Below are 18,836 nucleotides of genomic sequence, written 5' to 3' on the forward strand. Positions count from 1 at the left end.
GTTGGAGACCACAACAGGTGGCTTTAGTGGGTGGCGTGTTGCATTAAAGGCAAGCACAGCAGACTGGGAAGCAGTGCCAGCAGTGCGGCCAAGCTGGCCAACATACACTTTCCAAGTCAATTCAGAGAAAGGGCGCATGAAAAAGGCCACTTTTAGATGCAGCTGGTTGTGCATCTACAGCCCTGATTAAAGCCGCAGTGTCCTCGAAAATTGGGGGGGGGGGTGCAGGGCTGCAAACTGGTAACCCCTCTTGGATACACCTCTGAAGGCATCCAATTCCCAGTTTCAAGCACTCATCCACCCATATATCGTTCATATAAGATTATAATAATGTTATTATGGAGCAATGGAGCAGAAGTTGAGATTGCTCCTCCACAGTGCAAGTGACCCAAAGAATCAAGAAGGTGTGCCCTATCAGCACCAAAGTACTATACACAGCGTGATGAGACCAAACACATTGTCCCAGTTATTATACTGCATCATTGTGCCTGAAGAAAAAAAAATTACGAAGACAATCTATAATTCCTCATGATGTAGTAACTGCAAATGCATCAGTGTCCAATCGCCAGAAATCTACTCAAATTGTTACCATTACCATTATCCTTTTTACCTTGCCTTTTTTTCCCTTTTCCCCTTGGTTACTGCGATTCAGCACATACCCACATTTGCATCGCCAACGGAAGAAGACATTGAGTGGGAATTTTCTATTTTCTATAATTAGCATGTTCCAATTACCCATGTAGGCTTCAACACATATCTCTAACACACATTCAAACCCCTCGGCCCGACAAATTCGCCGTGTACACCATTACCCTTTTCCCGTTGCATCCTTTTCCTTTTTTCTCTGTTGCTATGACTCAACATACCCGTGTTGGCATCATCAAGCAAAGAAGTCATTTACCAGGAACACACTTTTCTACTCTCCTATAATTTGTTCACAAATAATTGCTCATGTGGGCCTCAGTACATGCTTGCAATGCCTGTTTTTAAGTCAAAAGCCCCAATGCATTCACTAGGTCCACCTTTCGTCAGCTAATGTCAGCGAGCTGTGGTAGCCTTGAAATTGCGTGCCCAACTTGCATCCCACGGCCCCTGGTTCAAGTCCCACCCAAAGCTTTAACTAATTTTCTTTTCACCTCATTCACCCTGCTTTTTATTGTTTGAGCTGTTGGCCATCTTACGCGTTGCTGTGTGCACCGGATTTTGGGACTACCAAGTAAGCCAATGATTTTGCATTAATAAGAAGGCACAGACAAACCAGGTGCTCTTTCTTGCATGCCAGATACAAGCTCCATTGGTGGTGATGTTTGCCCAAAGATGACAACACGTTTTGATGCCACGGGCAAGGTGCGGTTGCTTGCACAGCTTGTTTATTTGGTATAAAGACATGGTACTACACCGATCTACAGTCAAACACCCTTAACTTGATTTGCTAAAAACCGCAATAGGTAGATGATCGACTGATTATGGGATTTTAACGCGTCGACGCTACACAGGTGATGAGGTGCGCCGTAGTGGAGGGCTCCGGATTATTTTGACCACCTGAGGATCTTCAAAGAGTGCCAAAATCTCGAACACACAAGTGTTTTCGCTTTTTGGCTCCATCAGAAAAGCAGCCGTCACAGCCGGGAGTCGAACCCCAGTCCTTGGGCTCAGCAGCGCAACGCCTTAGCCACCGAGCAATTGTGGTGGGTCAATAGGTAGATTGGGTTTAGAGATAAACCAAGCCACAACAGTTTTGCAATTTAATGATCAGCATGCCCAAAATGAGAGACAAAGAGAAGACACATATGGGACAAGGTTTTCCTGTCTGTTCCTGCTTTTTGCGGCTTGTCTTTTGCACGCCGATCGTTAAAATATGAATATTCACCAGCTCGCCCAACTTGCAGTCTCCTTGCACTAAGTTTAAATGCAGAGGTTGCACCTTCCCAAATTTCCATGGACCTATGGCTTTGCATTGCATACCAAATGAAGCTTAAACACAGCAGCTCCTAGTCTCCAGGAAAAGAAAAGCAGCAGCTTGGCATGCAACAGCACAAACACTTTAAGGTACTGTTTTTGGTTAAAGAAGGAATTCCAGCGTACAGTTAAACCTCAATATATTGAAGCCATTAAAACTGGTTCTTTACTTTGTTACATCAAAATTCTGGTCAGCCAAAAATTCATAGCAAGAATGTACAAACAAGACCATTAGTTTACTTTCCAGTTGTAAGCACTCATACACAATAGCTTTAAAAAAAAAAGCTGCAACATTTTTCATGCCTGACTTGCAGCTCAAACCAATATCCCTCTGCATTCATAAAACCAGGCTTGCATGCCATTTTGTTGCTAATTGAACTCCTTCCTATACACGGGCAAAGCACCAACGCACACATGCTTCAGCTACAAACTGGCCCATACAATGTGGCTCACACTGCTTTCATTGGCAGCTTTAAAAGGTTGCTTTAACACACAACTCGAAGACGGGAAAAAGAAAAAAAAATGCGCCAGAGGCAGTTATTTGTCACCCTACAAGAAGCACAGTTGCCACACACACGGTACTACTTTATCCACTCCCTGCTCCCGCCTCATTTCTTGCTTGATATCCGAGTCAGCTAATCCAAGGGTTACTGGCCTCCGCAACACCGTGCATGCGATATCTGTGTCGACCAAAGGTCCACAAACTCTGGGAGATAACAAATGTCCCTGGCCCCGCTATCACTGCAAGGAAACAGTGACTAAGCAAATATCACCACAGTGTGCTTTCTTTCTGCCAGGGAAAGAATTGCCGCAGTACTGCAGCAATCTTTTTGCTTTTTTTCTTCCTCTTATCTTTTTAGATTAGGGTTTGGAGTTATGTAACAGATAGAAGGCCAAGGACAGCCCAGCCAAAAGAAGACGACGTGATAAGCAAGGTATGGGCATGCAAGCGCGATCGCAAACGTAGATAAACAGCGTGCGGGCAGAAAGCAGATGAATGCAACAAATAAGGGCAAGCTGTGACGAACAGGCAAGCGTTCAGATACCTTCAGTAACAGTCTGCATTGTAGCTGGCCTCTGGTGCCCGTGTGCTTTGGAAAATATTTGGGAAATATTTGGGAAATGGAAATTGGAAAATATAGAGATTACAGTTTTATGACCAACACTGTTTTTTCTAATGTTTGACCAAAAATGGCTAGTTATCTCTAATTATCTTGGGAACTAATTGACCAACTGAAAAAATAATGGCATATTCGAAATCAGTGGAAAAAAAGCAGCAAGACTGACAAGTTTCACAGAGTTTACTTGAAAATTAAAAGAAGTTGTAAGAAAGTGTCCCCCCTTAAAGGCATTACAGATACAAAAGGCATTTACATTAATTACAAATAATGAGAGGAAAGCTATCATTTTGCTGCAGCCAGGGTTTCGAGTATCATGCAGCACTGAATTATAGCAGGTAAAGGTGTAGCGAGCAATCTTATATCTTGACAGCAAGCCAACTAACAGGTGCGAAGAAACAGCATCTTACAAGCCCCTGTTTTTGGCCTTGCCCAGATATGTAACCTTCACCGAGAACATTTTTCAAAAGGTGCTGCAATACACACACAAGGGTAAAAATAACCGACAAAACAAGCCCAACCGTGCAAATGCGAGACGCAACTACTCAAGGAAAAAAGTGCAGGACTCACTGACCAGTAGCCGACGATGAGTACGAGCGCGCCAACCATGGCAACCAGCTGGACGTAGAACCAGCTTTTGATGAGGTAGGCCACCAGAGCCAGCACCAGGTAGCCCGTGGCCCAGCCAAACTCGTAGGCCAGGCCAAAGAAGGAGCGCATCGACGGGCCCACCACCTCCATCACTGAAACGGAACTTCCCATCAGACACGCCCTCTCGCCCCACAGACAATGCTTTAAATGCTGAAAGCACGGCTGGGGCTCCCGTCAATGAACCCGATGTCTGCATCTCTGTCAGCATTCTTTCCGACAAGGGGCATTCTAAACTCCCCTCACAACATTTCTCCTCACTGGTACCTAACACCTGGCACCTGCTCATTTCATCCATGACAGGTGTTAATTTTCTCACAACGTACAGCAAGACCGCTAGTAAGACTAGCAAAACAATGCTTGTTGAGATTACACACTCTTTGAAACATCTGCATGTGCACAAATACAAATCAAAATCAAGATGACCCGTGGCACTTATGCAGCAGGTTAACTGTAAGGCACGCTCCATTTTGCGGCCAATGCGCCAGTGCACTAAGCACCAATGGACATGCACGAACACTATAGCGCAGCACATCCAAGCAGCTCTCGCCCCCCGAGGTGGAGAAAGAAGCGCGGACACTCACGCAGGACGAAGGATGTGGCGCCCACTCCCGAGACACCGAGTGACACAAAGTAGCGCAGGGAGATGAAGGCAATGAAGGACTGGGACAGCAGGGTCGAGAAGCCGGCCGTGAGCAGAATGGAGAGGGCGATGCAGATCACCGTGCGCCTCCCGATCCTGTCAGAAACACGACCGGGCACACACAGTGAGTCACACTCTCGCTGTTCCCCAGGGAACGTCAAACAGAGATCTTCCGCACAGTTAGGAAACTAATGTATAGTTTTGGTCAGAAGGACGAGTTGAAGGGGCCATGGGCACAAAATACAACCTTGTTTAATTTGAACGAACTAGCCCCTGGGAACCCACTCAGCTGAATTCCGGCCCCAAAATATGCTTTTTTTTTTTTTTGGCCAAAAAATATGAAAACTTGCAATTTTCGTACTGCACAGTGTCAGTAGCGACGTAATTGGGGGGAGTACTAAAAACAGTTTTCAGCGTGCGCACAAACTGCCAATTAGCATTTATTTGATGCAATCAAATGTAACTGGAGGCGCCAATATAATCACAGAGTCGCGTTTCTCTATGGCGGCTTTGTTTGGCAGCCCAATAGCGCAGGGGTTCTCAGGCATGCTGGTCTCAGGGAACCCTGCTAAGCTCCGTTAAGTGCCAAAGAACGTCCCTCACCATTTTTCATTCCGTTCACACTACATTCACGTGCAATAAATTCAAAAGGAAGCAATCTTGCTTGTTTTTGAATTTATTGCACGTGAATGTCGACTTTTACGCGAACGCGTACGCTAGCGGCCCCAATCTCCAAACAGGAGAAATGCGCATGGGGGTAATACAAGGCCGAGATTCAAGTGCAATAGTTTAACCACGCGGACCGTTTTCAGAGTGTGGCTGGCTACAAGCTTCTGGCGGGATTTATTGCGCAGCTCGCGTCTTTGTTTTATGCACTGAGATGTGCTTACTGACACTCGGGCATGAGTAATGGAGGTTCCTTAGATCGATCGCACCTCAGGTTCGCCATCTAAGTTACTTGGCGAGTGCGGAACGAGGGAAAATTTAAAATTTATCAGTGGCTCGCAGAACCCCAACGAGGGGCCTGCGGAACCTAGGAAAACCTAGGTTCCACAGAAACCACTTTGAGAAACCATGCAATAGCGCAAACAAGCCACTGTGAAGACCTGGCACGAAAGTGGCTGAGTGGCTAATGCGTAATTTCTTTTTCTTAATTAGTTATTGGGAGTTTGTGCTAACAATGGCGTTGCTGTTATTGATTCAACCCGGTCGAAAAAAAACATTGGAGGTCCTATTGGACCTGCCGAAAATACCATTGGACCGATTGGTACCCACTGGAAATGCCATTGGCTCCGACTGGTCCGATGGTGTTTTCGGCAGGTTTAATTGACCCTCCAATTTTTCTTTTGTTTTTTTGTTTTTTAGGCTGGGAAAAAAGTCTTTTGAACATACCAAACTTCTGTTTTGTCTTCATGGCCCCTAACCAATCCCTAACTCAAATGAACAGATTGCTTTTGAATTTATAGTTTATATCGGCACTACTTTAGTTATTTATTTATTTATTTATTGATACTGTAACCCTCACTTCAGGGTCATTACAGGGAGGAGTACAAACAAGAAAACAATACACAATGGCAAGACATACATTAGTTTTAGTGTTGCCAGTAGAACAATTCTAGCGAACACTCAAAAAATGCTTTGACATTCGAACTGGCAACAGCATACTCTGGAAGTCTATTCCACACATCTATGCTATAAGGTTGTATTGATTGTATTGTATTTATATAACTTTTCAGTCGTGCACTGCTCAAAATAATTGATTGATTGATTGTAGGGTTTAACGCGCCGACGCAACGCAGGCGATGAGGTGCACAGTACTGCAGGGCCCCGGATTAATTTTGACCACCTGGGGATCTTTAATGTGCGCCGAAATCTCACACACACAGGCTACTGCTCAACATAAATAAATAAGTAAGGTACAAAAATTACGAACCCAACCTTCCACGACACGATCCCAGTTGCCCTTCATTTATTTTACTCGTTGGCTGGCGTTTTCGCTGTTACTTCTTCCCGGGACCTTCCTTTTTTTTTTCACCGTCTCTCTCTTTTTTACAAGTGATAGTTTTGCAAGCCACCAGCCAAAAACTAGTGTTAAAGTGTATTTCAATAGAACTGCAATTTTTCGAAAACGAAGGAAAAGACACCTGTGTGAAGGTGTGGTCACTTCAGCCACTTTCTTTTGCCCTTTGTACGTAGTTGCACCGGTGTGCAACTACGTAAATTGTAAAACAACGTAGATGAGTTACTTTCAATACTTTCCTTTCCTACTTTCCTACTTCCAATAAACTTCCTTACAGAGGGCAAACAAGGTTGAACCCGGGTACATTAAACTAAAAGGGTTTATCATAAAAAATGAGTTCGCCATAACCAGTATTTCAACACACAGAATGCAGAGAGGATATTGCTTGACACGAGCAATTCGAAATATATGCGAGCATGACATTCGAGGACAGCATAGACCCTGGGTCATCTGCGTGGTTATCATAAAATGAGAGATAATTTTCTTTCGTTTCCAGTGAGCCATTAAGTTTTAGCAGTGGATCAGCGCATACTTAAGAGGAGGGGGGTGGGGCACGGGATCAATGCCCTGATTAATGCTTTGTGTAAATGTAATGTTTACATTTTGTCGCCAGTGCCCAGCAGCCCACCACTATCTTATCACGGCTCGCAGTGGGGTAGACATTGATTGCTGCTGCCGTCAGGCCACGCTATCTGGTCCGCAAGCTAAGCACTTTCTCGTGACTACTTGTCATATAGATAGCTCCACTTAGCTCAACATTGTTCTCATTCTCGGAGTACATTTACGAGAAGATCGGCGCCGAATTACAAATCCTAGTCAGCTATACGTCATAGCATTTGATTAGCCGACAGTCAACTGCGTACATCTATTTGTCAAGATTGCTTCTTCATCACCTGCATTTTTGACAATTTATTTCCAAGCTCAAGTCTGCTATGCTAAACTTTATTCACTGCAAATACCTTGCATCACCTCTGTCTTTGGGAGAGGTCTGACTGTAGTACCAACTGGCAATATTCTGCATACTTTTTAGCATACTTGGTGAATGCTAAAATCATCCTGTGCTTGAGCGTTAACTAGGCAAGAGAAAAAATTGCTGTCCACCCTCAAGAACTGCTCTACTCGTGGCAACAAAATACAGTGGAACCATATTTTTGTGCAAAAAAATAATGTACCAGATCATTAAATACCAATTAATTAAATCAGTTCACCAGTGGTGGTGATTTTGACCTGCCCTAGTCAGTTTGTGCGGACTTGTTTTCGCTTCATGGTGCGCGGAGTTTGCGAGACACGCTTTGGTTCTATCTGGCATTAATTGGCACTCGTTCAACAACTGTACACGTGCGGCAAAAGTGGATGCAATTGCGCAAGAGAACCAGCGCCGGCTGCAATAAAGATGTGGAGGAAAGGTCACTTGGCACGAAACTATGCTTGCAAGATTACACTCTAGCTTCTGAGCCAACAGCAGCTCGAGTGTTATCTTTAGCTGCGAAGGCATGTCGTTCATTGCCCGATCTTTGTTTTTCTTTTATCAGACTTCTTGAGTATGTCATTTCATCCCCGAAAGAAGCTTCCATGCACAGCAGCCACAGCAACTATAACTTTATCTCCTCTTATGCAACTAACTAGATACATTTTGCAAAGAAGAAACATCGCTCCACCTTTTTTTTTCTTTTTTCCTGTGTTTCTTCGCATAAAAAATTCTTATCGTGGGGCCCACACGTGCATTAAGAGTAACAGGAATGCCCCAGGCTGGAAACATGCGAGGGTAACTTTGGTGTCATTAAACGCTTGCCATTACTCCATTCACCCAAAAGAGTGCTCCGCTAAAGCCCTGCTCGAAGACATTTTGAGAACAGAGCAACCCATCGTTCGAGAGCCAAAGAGAGAGAGAACCGCGCAAGAAGGGGTGGGGGTAAGTTTGTCACCTGTCCGAGAGTTGTCCGAAAATGATCATGGACGTCATGTAGCCTGCCATGTACACAGACTGGCTGAGAGAGACAAGCCAGCTTCTCGAGCAGACCAGATCCCACTGCACGACAGCATTGCCACCACATGCACGCACGTCACACCAGAGGAGGAGGGTGCACGGCGCCCGTTCGGTGAGAAACCTGTGTGCGCACCACTCGACACCACCTCTTGGGCGCCTTACAACATGCTCGCATACTAGCAGTGCAATTAGAACTGTGGGTCTATCAAGCGCGTTCCCACACTACTACGTCGCCTACCTGGCAACGGGGTGAGGCTTGTGCCAGCACTAAATACTTACGTCATCACTGGAAAGCCCTGAAAAGTAAAGCTCTGCAGTCACAGCCTGTTTTCAGTGTAAAGTGCACTAGGCCAAACAAATTTAGAAAAGTTTCAGATAGAAAAAAAGGCCACAGCAGGCAGCAAACAAAACAGAGTGCATGACAACAAAGCATGCATAACTGCAGTGCATAAACCACTAAAGCCAGGCTACGAAAATCATGCAATGGTCGGACCCATGCAGAGCTTTACTATAGCAACAAGTAAAAGAAAATGCACTATATATAGCTGAAGGAAAGAAAATCTTTGTGAGAAGCAATGCAGAGCTTTACTATAACAACAAGTAAAAGCAAATGTACTAGTAGTTAAAGGAGACAGACGTCTGCTTCTCACGAACAAAGCTTTCCTTTTTTTTTTTTTTTTGAAGCATTACATCATGAATAAGTGCAAGCATGAAAAATGCTTGCTTAGGCAATCGGCACAGAAATTTATACAAATAGTAATGCATTCGATCAAATAGTCGGAAGTACTAAGAAGCGTCAATCGCAAGCTTTAAAAGGTATCCCTTTCTTTTTTTTTAACAAATCGGCAATAGCAATGCCAAATCTTGAAAAGTAATATTACTGCACCTGAGATATCTGCCTGGGGGTTGTACATTTGTTTTTTTGGCAGAGATGAAAGACCATAGTAAGATTTTATACCAATGTTGTTCACCTTTAAAAAACAATTAATTCAAAACTGTGCTCCTAGAAAGGGCACAAGAATAATGTCAACCTTGTCTGCTATAAAGTCAGTGCAGAAGTATAGTTTCTGTTTTTACATGCTAAAAGCTAAAAAAAATATATTGCACTGCCATATAATCACTGGGAAGCATAAAAACATGCTGAAATGCATTCACAACGGGTATCTGAAAGAATTGCCAGTCTTCATTTGTTTGTTTGTTTCTTTTTCTTTTTTTTTTTTGCCGCTCACTTCCTATTGGAGGGGTGGGGGGGGGGGGGGGGGGGGGGGGTGCAAGTTGCCAAAGTTCTTGTTTGCTCGTTTTACATACTGCATGTTCCAAAATTAACAGGTCTGGGAGCAAACAATCAAAGCAAGCTATGGAGACACAAAATTGGAATTCATAGACAATGTCAGGATTAAGGATAACGCAAAAAGAAGGCCTTGTGTTAATAAATTTCACGAATAAGGCTTAAAATGATCCTTTTACTGATGAACACTTGTTTCAGGCAAACTTTTCTAAAAAGACAAAATATACTAAACCGAAACTGTTGCTCATGCACAGTTGAGTATGCTTGACGCTATCAAATTATTTTCTTATCAATTGCAATGAAGTCTGACAAGTAAATTCTCGAAATGAATTGACGCATTGCAAAAGCAACATCAGCTGTGAAGCAACATCAGCATTCCAGCCAATCTACACCAACCATAATGGACACCAGATAGCTTGAAGGTCACACAATGCTTCAATCTAGCTGTCTACTTGACAGTCAGTCAATTGTCATCTATCATTTCTGCTCATATCAATCTTGGAGAAAAAAAAAAGAAAAACAAGGGGGAGAAACATGCATTGTGCTTTTCCATCAGTCACGCAGTGAGTGCGTGATAGCAATATCATTGTGCCACACCACAATACAAAAAGCAACACTCCTAATCCACTAATCGAAAGATCAAACCAGCGGAGTTGATGACCCAAAATTATCGTAGAACAAGAACAGGGTTAAATTTGATTTAAAAACAGGGACCCTGAAGCCATTCTTACTTTTCGTTTAATCTTGTCCAGTAATTTTCTCAACACTATATATTTAACTGATCTTCGTAATGAAACTACTTTTCAAACTTTCCATGACAATAAAAAATCTTTTTTTTTGTTTTTAAAAACAATAGCAAGACTGTTGATATAAGAACCATGTGCACTAGCAGCATGCATCTGACAATGACTGCTATGTTGGAAGCAGTTGTTCTGTTCACTGTCGAAATACTGCCACCTGCTGTATGAGGGTTATGTAGTCTTCAAAATTTCACACAAGGCAAACAAAAATCCAGCTCCCCAATGAAGCAAGCCTTAGACTTCTGCACTGACACAAATGACCATAGAGCTACACAGGCTAGATGCTGCGATATCTTTCACACAACGTATAATAAATTTTTGAGCTTGGAAAAGACAGGAAAAATGAGCAGGGCGGAGTTTAACTGTTAGGAGTAAAACATGTGGAGACTCAAAAATTACGATCTCTAAAACATCGACAAACTACCTAGGCAGTCTGAAAGATGAAATGGCCAAAATTTCCAAGCAATTTCAGTTTTAAAGAAATCCTTTTACAACTTATCATCCCTTTCCAAATAATCTCGCTTTTAACAAATTATTTCGCAACTTTCTTATCCCGTGTAAGTAAAATTGTGCCTTTATGAAAAAACCCAAGCGTCGTCTTCACCTATAGGTACAAGCAACGAGTTCATTTTCTCGATTACATACAAACAAGAATTGGTCATTCCTGCAACAGGATGTTACACTAATTCACAAAGTAAGCGACAGGGTGGCCCAGATAGGCAGCGGAGCCGTCAATAGGCAGAAAGCTGCGCTCTTAGAGCTCTAAAGGCTACGAAAGCCTGTTTGTTTAATCAACAGTGTCTCCAGCTTTGCAAGATTTCTTGACCAGATTACCGTATAGCCCCTGTACAGCACTGCACATGACTGCTTTTGTTACGGCCCAACTATGTACTTTTCACCGCAATATAAACCTGCAGCAGGTCTTAACTTCGACTAAAATAAGCACATTTAAAACAGACCAGCTACTAACACCCCGTGCAACGAGGTGCATAAATAAGCAGACCAGCATCAGTGCTCCGCCTTAGGAATTTTCGTTGCGTGGCTGGCTCCATATTCGGGAATACCGGTAGAGGCAATAACCAGAATAACTACTATGATGAAGTGAGTCAATTACATGAAGCAGAATAGAAACACTTCATTTCTAACAATGAGATCAAGAAATAAAACAGTGCCCATTAAATGCCTGAACTATTTTCCTTCTTTCTCTAGCCAACGCTTTTCTTCCTTCTGACGTAGTAGACATCAATGCTGCGCCATGTAGTAAGATACGCTAGCAGCACCAGATGAAGCCTGTGAGTGCAGGCGGACGGTTTTGACATATGCGCGCCCAGCCCTCACAATATTTACAAACAATCACCGACTTCTTCAAGAAAGCAACAACAACAAACCCTATCAAGAAAGGTGTCGCTTTGAGGTCCCCAGCAGCAACGGACACTGGGGTTTGGCAGATTACAACTGATTCTACCTTAATTAAAGGGGCCATGAAGACAAAACACAAGTTCAGTTCATTAAAAAGACTGCTTTGTCCCAATAACACTGACAGCAATTTCATCGCAAACTTCAAATTAAATAATCAATATCAAAATAAACATACGACGTAGTAGCGACTCCCCAGCCACCTTCTGGCGATTTCTGTATGATATTGATCCATTGCCAAGAAAGATGACTAAGCAATTGTAGTAGGGTTATTTGGTCATGGTAATGTGCAGTCACACTGCTATGTTTTCAGTGCTGGCCTATTGTACGTCAGTCCTGCCCATATTACGTCCCTGTGAAGCAAACTTTAAAAGTTTTTCAATATTTCTTGCATTCTGTATTTTTTTCAGTTAAAAAAACGCCTTTTGCGGCTCGGATAGAGCTGAGTACAGTACCAAAGACTAATTCTTTTCAATTGAACAAAGTTGTATTTTATCTTCATGGCCCCTTTTATACGACGCCACAGCTGAAAACAAGGTCATTCTGCGTACGGCTGCCTGCCGCTACACTTCTACACAACACGGCTGCCTCGCTCACTTCCTGTTAACCGTGCTGCGAACAGCGACCAGATGTTTGGGCCATCGAGTCGCTGCGAGCAAAATGTGGAAGGGAAGCCCGCTGGAATTAAGCCTCCTTTTGCTTCCGAATAACTGCTGGAAAGCAGCTTGTTTGGAAGCAGCTTGTTACCTTCACTGCACCTGGCTCACCATTCTGACTCAGCTGCTATATGCCTCAACAAAGCACTACATCCAGTTTTTAGTGGATGGATAACAACTTGGCCACGTTTACTCACTACAGGCCTAATTCTACAAAGTAAATAGTAGTATACTGCACACATTTTTTTTTTTGCAGATGTAACTAAAGAACTTCACATCAGCCATAAGGTGTACTGCTAGCTCCAAATTATAGTGCCACAACCTCCCATCGGCCACAAGGTGTACTGCTAGCTCTAAATTATAGTGCCAGTTAAAGTTGTTATTAAAATTGATTAGCGTCCCAACTGTCACTGTGGCCACACAAACTTTTTATGCGGCAACAATATCCGACCACAGGTCTGATATTCTATGTCATAACCAATTTCCTAAAATCAGAGCTTAACCCTTAATTTGTATCGTCTTGAACAATGCCTTCTTTTATCAAAGGCGACAACAATAAAAATGATATTTAGCTATCTCCTTAACCAATCTATTCCACCAATAAAGACTTTGTTGCACACACAGGGTTGGCAAGGGTCACAGAGTTTTTCGTAACTGTTAAAAGTTGAAGGTTCAATAAGTCGGTTTAACAGCTGATGCTTTAGAAGTGTTTCCGATCTTACAAAATCATTGGCTCTAAGTAGCGTAACTGAGAATTCTATCACAATCTTGATGTCACTTTTAATGCTTTGTCATGCAGATTAATTAAATATTTTTGTCTTTGCTCTCAGTTTTCTTCACATCGTTGCATTTTTCCCCTCGAGCATTATGGGCGACCTATGCACACTGCATTAGAAACAAGACTCCCTGTTCTGAACAGCTTCAGATCGAACAGTTTCAAACAATTACCTAATCTACGGAGCACAAATGCGTTTTTGTACTTTGTACGCATTGATGCTTAGGCACTGGGGCTAGCACACACCAAACCCACCAAATAACCATTGCAGGCAAGACATTGTAGCCAGTGCTTCGACCCGGCGGTACCCTCACCTCGTCGACGATGGTGCTCTTGTAGTCGGTGTGGTCGTACTCCCAGGAGTCGCACGGCACGGTGGCGTTGGTGTCCAGGTCGCGCCTCTGGCACTGGCTGTAGCGCTGCACGCCCTGCCTCGTCTCCATCGGGATGGCCATCTCCTTCCACTCCTCGACCGTCAGGTTCTCGTAGCCCGGGGGCCGCGCGCACCAGTGGTCGATCTTGGGCGCCACGGCGGTGATGATGAGGTTGTGGTACGCCCCGAACATGCTGATGGTGACGGCAAAGAGGAACACGATGCGCTGGAAGGGCCCATACGCGCCGATGATGCTCGTCAGCTCGACCTTCTCTTCCTTGATCATGGTGCCGGATGGGCCGCCTTCAATGAGCACCACCAGCTGCTCGCTCCCCTCCGCACTGCTGTCCCCTAGAGCAGAGTCCCTGCAAGCGAGGATCATCGGGACACTGCTCACAAACAGAGCGCCCGCAAATGAGGCAAAGGAGAAACTGCAGTGCGAACCAGATGGGAGCAAGGGAAAACGCAGATATGGGCGAGCATTCAGAGCTCATGCGTGTCCACATTTTTTTCTTGGCCTGCCCCTCCTTGTTCACTCTCCAGTTGCAAACATAAACATTAACACTCATTACGAAGAGGCTCAAGTCGCTGCCGGAGTCACCACAGATACACCTTACCTTGTTTGGCCGCTCTAGCCTTGATTTCATAAGCTACCATAACCTACACTGCTTATTAAGGTTTCAATTCTGCTGGAGACGTCCGAACAACTGAGGTTAAAGAACTAAAGCTCAGTGCAAATGGATATATTGGTTGAGCACTAATGATTTGGTTAATGGCCAATTCAATTACCACTGAACCACTTTTGAGCATTTTTCACCACCAAAATTTCTATGACGGCTCAATAAATCTTTCGTTCATGACATATGTTGCACTTAAACAAGGTTACCGCTGCAAAGACGTTCTTGCATCTGAGGGAATACAGGAGTTGCAAATATATGCAGTGGGAGCGTCCTTATCCCGTTCAGAATATCAGTCAACTCAAATATTTCTGGAACCACGAACCAAACACCACATGCTTTGTACAATTTTGCCAGATTATGTATAGGGTTGTTCGTTTCGATTCTTACACCCAGAACATGTTTCAGGAGATTCTAGATAAACCCGATTTCTCCCAAAATGGACCTTTTCAAAGGAGCGATCTGCACAATTGTGGTCCGACATTCCGGTGTTCTCAACCAGTACTTGTGGGAAGCAAGCTCCACAAACACACCTTCCGAACTCATTGAGTATTGGAATGACTCTACCACCCACAACTTCAGGCCGGCAAATGCTACCCTGACATTGTTGTGTTGTCAAGAGGACCTTCTCCCAGTTAAGATACGTCCAGCGATCGGACAGGCATCGAATGAAGACCGCCAAGTTCCGCAAGCAGATCACAGTAATGTGCCTAAACAAGGATAAAGGAACTATCGATGACCAGCTTTTCGTGAATAAAATATGTTTCATTCATTAGAAGTTATTAATGCTATTTACTGCCACTATTTAGTCATAACCAAACAAATGCGAAATTTCGGAGAGCATTTTCAAGAGAACCCTGAAGTCCCCCCCAATTACCAGCGTGAAATGAACTCCAATTTTAATTTTTAGTTAAAAAACTCGTGATACCCTCTAAAATAAACTGAGTGCGTTAAAATCAACCTAGTAAATCTACCAGTTTTACCGAATTTCTGAATGGTTTCACAAAATCACCCGATTTCTCCCCGAATATCAGTTCGAAAAATAGCACCTGATTTTTACCCCCCCTCCCCCCCCCCCTGATTTTGACAAAATATAAAACCTTAAAACGAACAGCCCTATTTATGTACGAAATTTTGTTCGGACAGAATCATGATGAAGTGAAATCAAAAGTTCTCAAAAATTTATTTCAGCTCACTACAAAACTTCTCTGAGCGCCAAGGTACTGGCCTAACTGTTACAATAAAATACAAAATAGTTTTAAAATAGACATTGAAAAAAAAATGCATTCTATTCAGGCCACAAGTGCGTACGGTGGTAAGCATGCTCTAGTTTTAAATGTAAGCAAGTACGCATGCAACTTGTAGTGTTGGCAATATTGGGCCTTTTGAGCTTAGTGATCCTAGGTCAAACAGGCAGTGGCAACATTAAAAGACATTTTTGTTTCCCCTACCCTTCATATTCACTAAGGTGTCCCTACCCTGCCCCTTTTTTCAATGCACTTTCTGCTGCTACATCCATCCACTGCACACTCGGCTTTGTGCTCCCTTTAGTGCCATTGTCTTGTTTAGGCAGCGAAGTTTCTTTTTTTTTTTTCCCAATTTCGGTTTTGAGTTGTAACTTAATATTCCTTCCCACAACCAAACCCGAATGCAAAGAAAGGCATTTTTAGAGCCAAGGGAATCCCCACTGGAATTTAACCACACCTACATTTACCGAAAGAATGCCTGATAGATAACCTGTGCGGCAAGAACACCTGGTTTATAATTTCTTTTTTTTTATCCCCAGGGATGACGAGCAGCTGCGCTTGTGCTTCAGCACGAAATGTGCAGCTGTTGGACAAGAGGCTTCGTTTTAAATGCGCAACTTGAACACTCGCCATTTCTGGCAATATATTCCTAACTACACTTAAAGGGGTCATGAAGAAAAAATACAGCTTGCTTTAATTCGAAAGAAATAAGCTTCAGTACCTCAATCAACTCCATTCCAGCCACGAAAGACGTTTTTTTTTTTAATCGAGAAAACGCGAGAGGTATTGAAAAACTTACAAATTTTGCGGTGCTACAGTTACGTGTAATGGGCAGGAGTGGCGTAGTATGGGCAAGCTCTAAAAATAGTTTTTAGTGTGGTAACTGCCTGTAAGCATTCAAATGATGCAGCCAAACAAAACTAGGGCAATGTGTCATAGCGATAGGCGAGTTCGGAGGCTGCAAATCACACAAACAAGACTGATTTCATAGAAAAGTTGCCGGAAAGTCACTAGGAAGTCACCACTGCTTCACGTTTTCTTTAATATAACAACTATTTTTTCAAAGTTGGCGGTAACATTGATATCGTTATCAGCACAAAGCAGTCTTTCTAATGAACCAAACTTGCATTGTCTTCACGGCCCCTTGCAAGCTCAGACAAAGTCGAGTAAAAGTACTTAGAGAATTTTGCTAAGCCAAGATAACCTCCACAAAAAAAAAACCATATCTCCCCCAGCCATTTCAGCTATAACTGCCGTGACTGCCACACCCCAGACACAACCCCCCACCTCGTATTCTTCGGCCACACCACCCCTCCCCACTCCCCGCACCTACTCTCGAGCAGTGGGAATGCGCGCTGACCAGCTCGGACCTGCAGGACCAGCAAAGCCTGATGCAGCGGGCCACCCGAGCAGCGACGGCACGCGGCTACCTGGACTACGGCGGCCGCCCATCTGCTCTAAATATGTAAAATAAACGTTTGTTCCTCCTCCTTTGCATTGCCAGTGAAATACAATTACCCAAACTTCCACAATTTTCTTTTGTATATCGCGATCATAAAACAGTTGGTAAACAGTGAGACATGAATGAGAACACTACAAAACAACGTCAAGAAGAAAATGGCTAGCTGGGAAGGTGCACGCATCATCATCGACAAAGAAAAGACCAAAACATCAAAGAAGGAATGGATCAAAACCTTGCACCTCGTCCACACCTTGTGTCATCAGCCAACCAGACAAGTCTAAACTTTTAAAGGCCCCATGGAGACAAAATGCATAACTTTGAGGGTAGAGGGAAGCGCATTTAACTGGACGAAGCGAATATGAGACAAATACAAGCGCTTCAAAAGACTGCCTCGTTAGAATACCAGACACCACTTTTAATGCACACTTCGCTCAAATAAGCTATATAAGTAGGAAAAAAGCGTAAGACCACACGACCCACCAGCTCAATTCACGTTCTAGAACCTATGACGTATTATGGGCAGCTGTGCGATTGGCTGAGGTTGGCAGAAGCAAATGCAAGCTAAACAGGACTTATAAGCTGGCAGAAAGAGCTATTTGCGCTTACATTTAATGCATCATTTTTTATAGTGTTAAGAATTGTGGGTAAACAATGAAAGTTACGAATGAATACGTAAATATCGAACAAGTAAGTGTGGCACTTCACCGGCTGACGCTGCTTAACACAGCCGTCGGACATGTTGGGCTTGTATGACAACACCGGCCAACTGACATAAGCGGCATGGCCACTCCCGTGACATGTTTGTCGAGTCATAGTTTAAGTTTTAGGAAATGATTAGTATCAACCATAATAAAAATGCGGCAGGTATAGAAGTTTTAAGCCCTGCAATGTATACATCACTGTCTATGTCACGAACCATGCGATTTGGTGGGAGAATTACAATTTTGGCTGAAGATGTTTACTTTTTCCGTGAATAAAGCATTATTTGCTGCCAGACCAGCGTTGAAGGCACTATAAAACACCAAATCTTTCGAATAAAACAAACTTGTCTTTTTATGGCCCCTCTAATCGAAATGACGACACGTTTCACTTGCCACTGCCGACATTATAGGCTCAAGAATATACATAAGCTTCCCCCCCCCCCTATTTTTTTTGCATTTTATGAATAAATCTCCTACGTGGAAACATTGTCAACAATTTACGAGCTTCTGAGGATAGTATTCATCCCTTGCTTCAATAAATTAAAAAACGCTCAAGTGCATATTTTCTGGAAATTTTAACATGACCTCCAAGACAACATCCCAGCAAATCACAGCGAACTTTTCCCAGTTGCCGTTGCTCAATAAAAAAGGGGAGGGGGGGGCACAAACTGTGTGCCAAATGTGACAACTGTGACAAAAGCTTCCCTTTGAAATAAAAATTGCGTAGGTACCCTTACATCGCACCGTACATTTTTAATAAAACAGAAATTACGTAGAAAAGAGATCCGGTTGAAAGGCTGCGTCTTTTCGAAAACCAGTTAAACGAAACATATTTCGAAAAACATGTTCACGTCGCAAGCTGCGTGACTCTGAAAGACGAGAATCGCAGCAATCCCTATGCTCGATCTGCACAGCGAACGACCGCAACCCAGACGAAGAGACGAAGAATCGTGAACTTTGTTTCCACAACGCTCGCAGTGTCTCAAGTTTCAAGGCCTACTCGTCTCAGCTTCTCCCGGCCACCACCTCCTCTACGTACCGGACGCCGTTCTGCCTCCAACTGAAC

General features: G+C 43.5%; 1 protein-coding gene across 2 annotated transcripts in view; it reads right to left on the bottom strand.

The window, feature by feature from the left end:
* Positions 1-18,836, bottom strand: part of LOC144152658 (organic cation transporter protein-like) — a 56,261-nt gene that overhangs the window by 17,492 nt on the left and 19,933 nt on the right. For both annotated transcript variants that reach the window (XM_077684023.1, XM_077684024.1), the window contains exons 2-5: positions 13,625-14,048; positions 8,314-8,417; positions 4,310-4,464; positions 3,652-3,820 (exon numbers count right to left, since the gene is read on the bottom strand). In XM_077684023.1, the coding sequence (XP_077540149.1) occupies positions 3,652-3,820; positions 4,310-4,464; positions 8,314-8,417; positions 13,625-14,048 (852 nt within the window). The remainder of the gene's footprint in view (positions 1-3,651; positions 3,821-4,309; positions 4,465-8,313; positions 8,418-13,624; positions 14,049-18,836) is intronic.

Source organism: Haemaphysalis longicornis, unplaced genomic scaffold (assembly GCF_048455015.1).
Source record: "Haemaphysalis longicornis isolate Haplotype H1 unplaced genomic scaffold, Haemaphysalis longicornis Haplotype H1 scaffold_9, whole genome shotgun sequence".
Taxonomy (NCBI): domain Eukaryota; kingdom Metazoa; phylum Arthropoda; class Arachnida; order Ixodida; family Ixodidae; genus Haemaphysalis; species Haemaphysalis longicornis.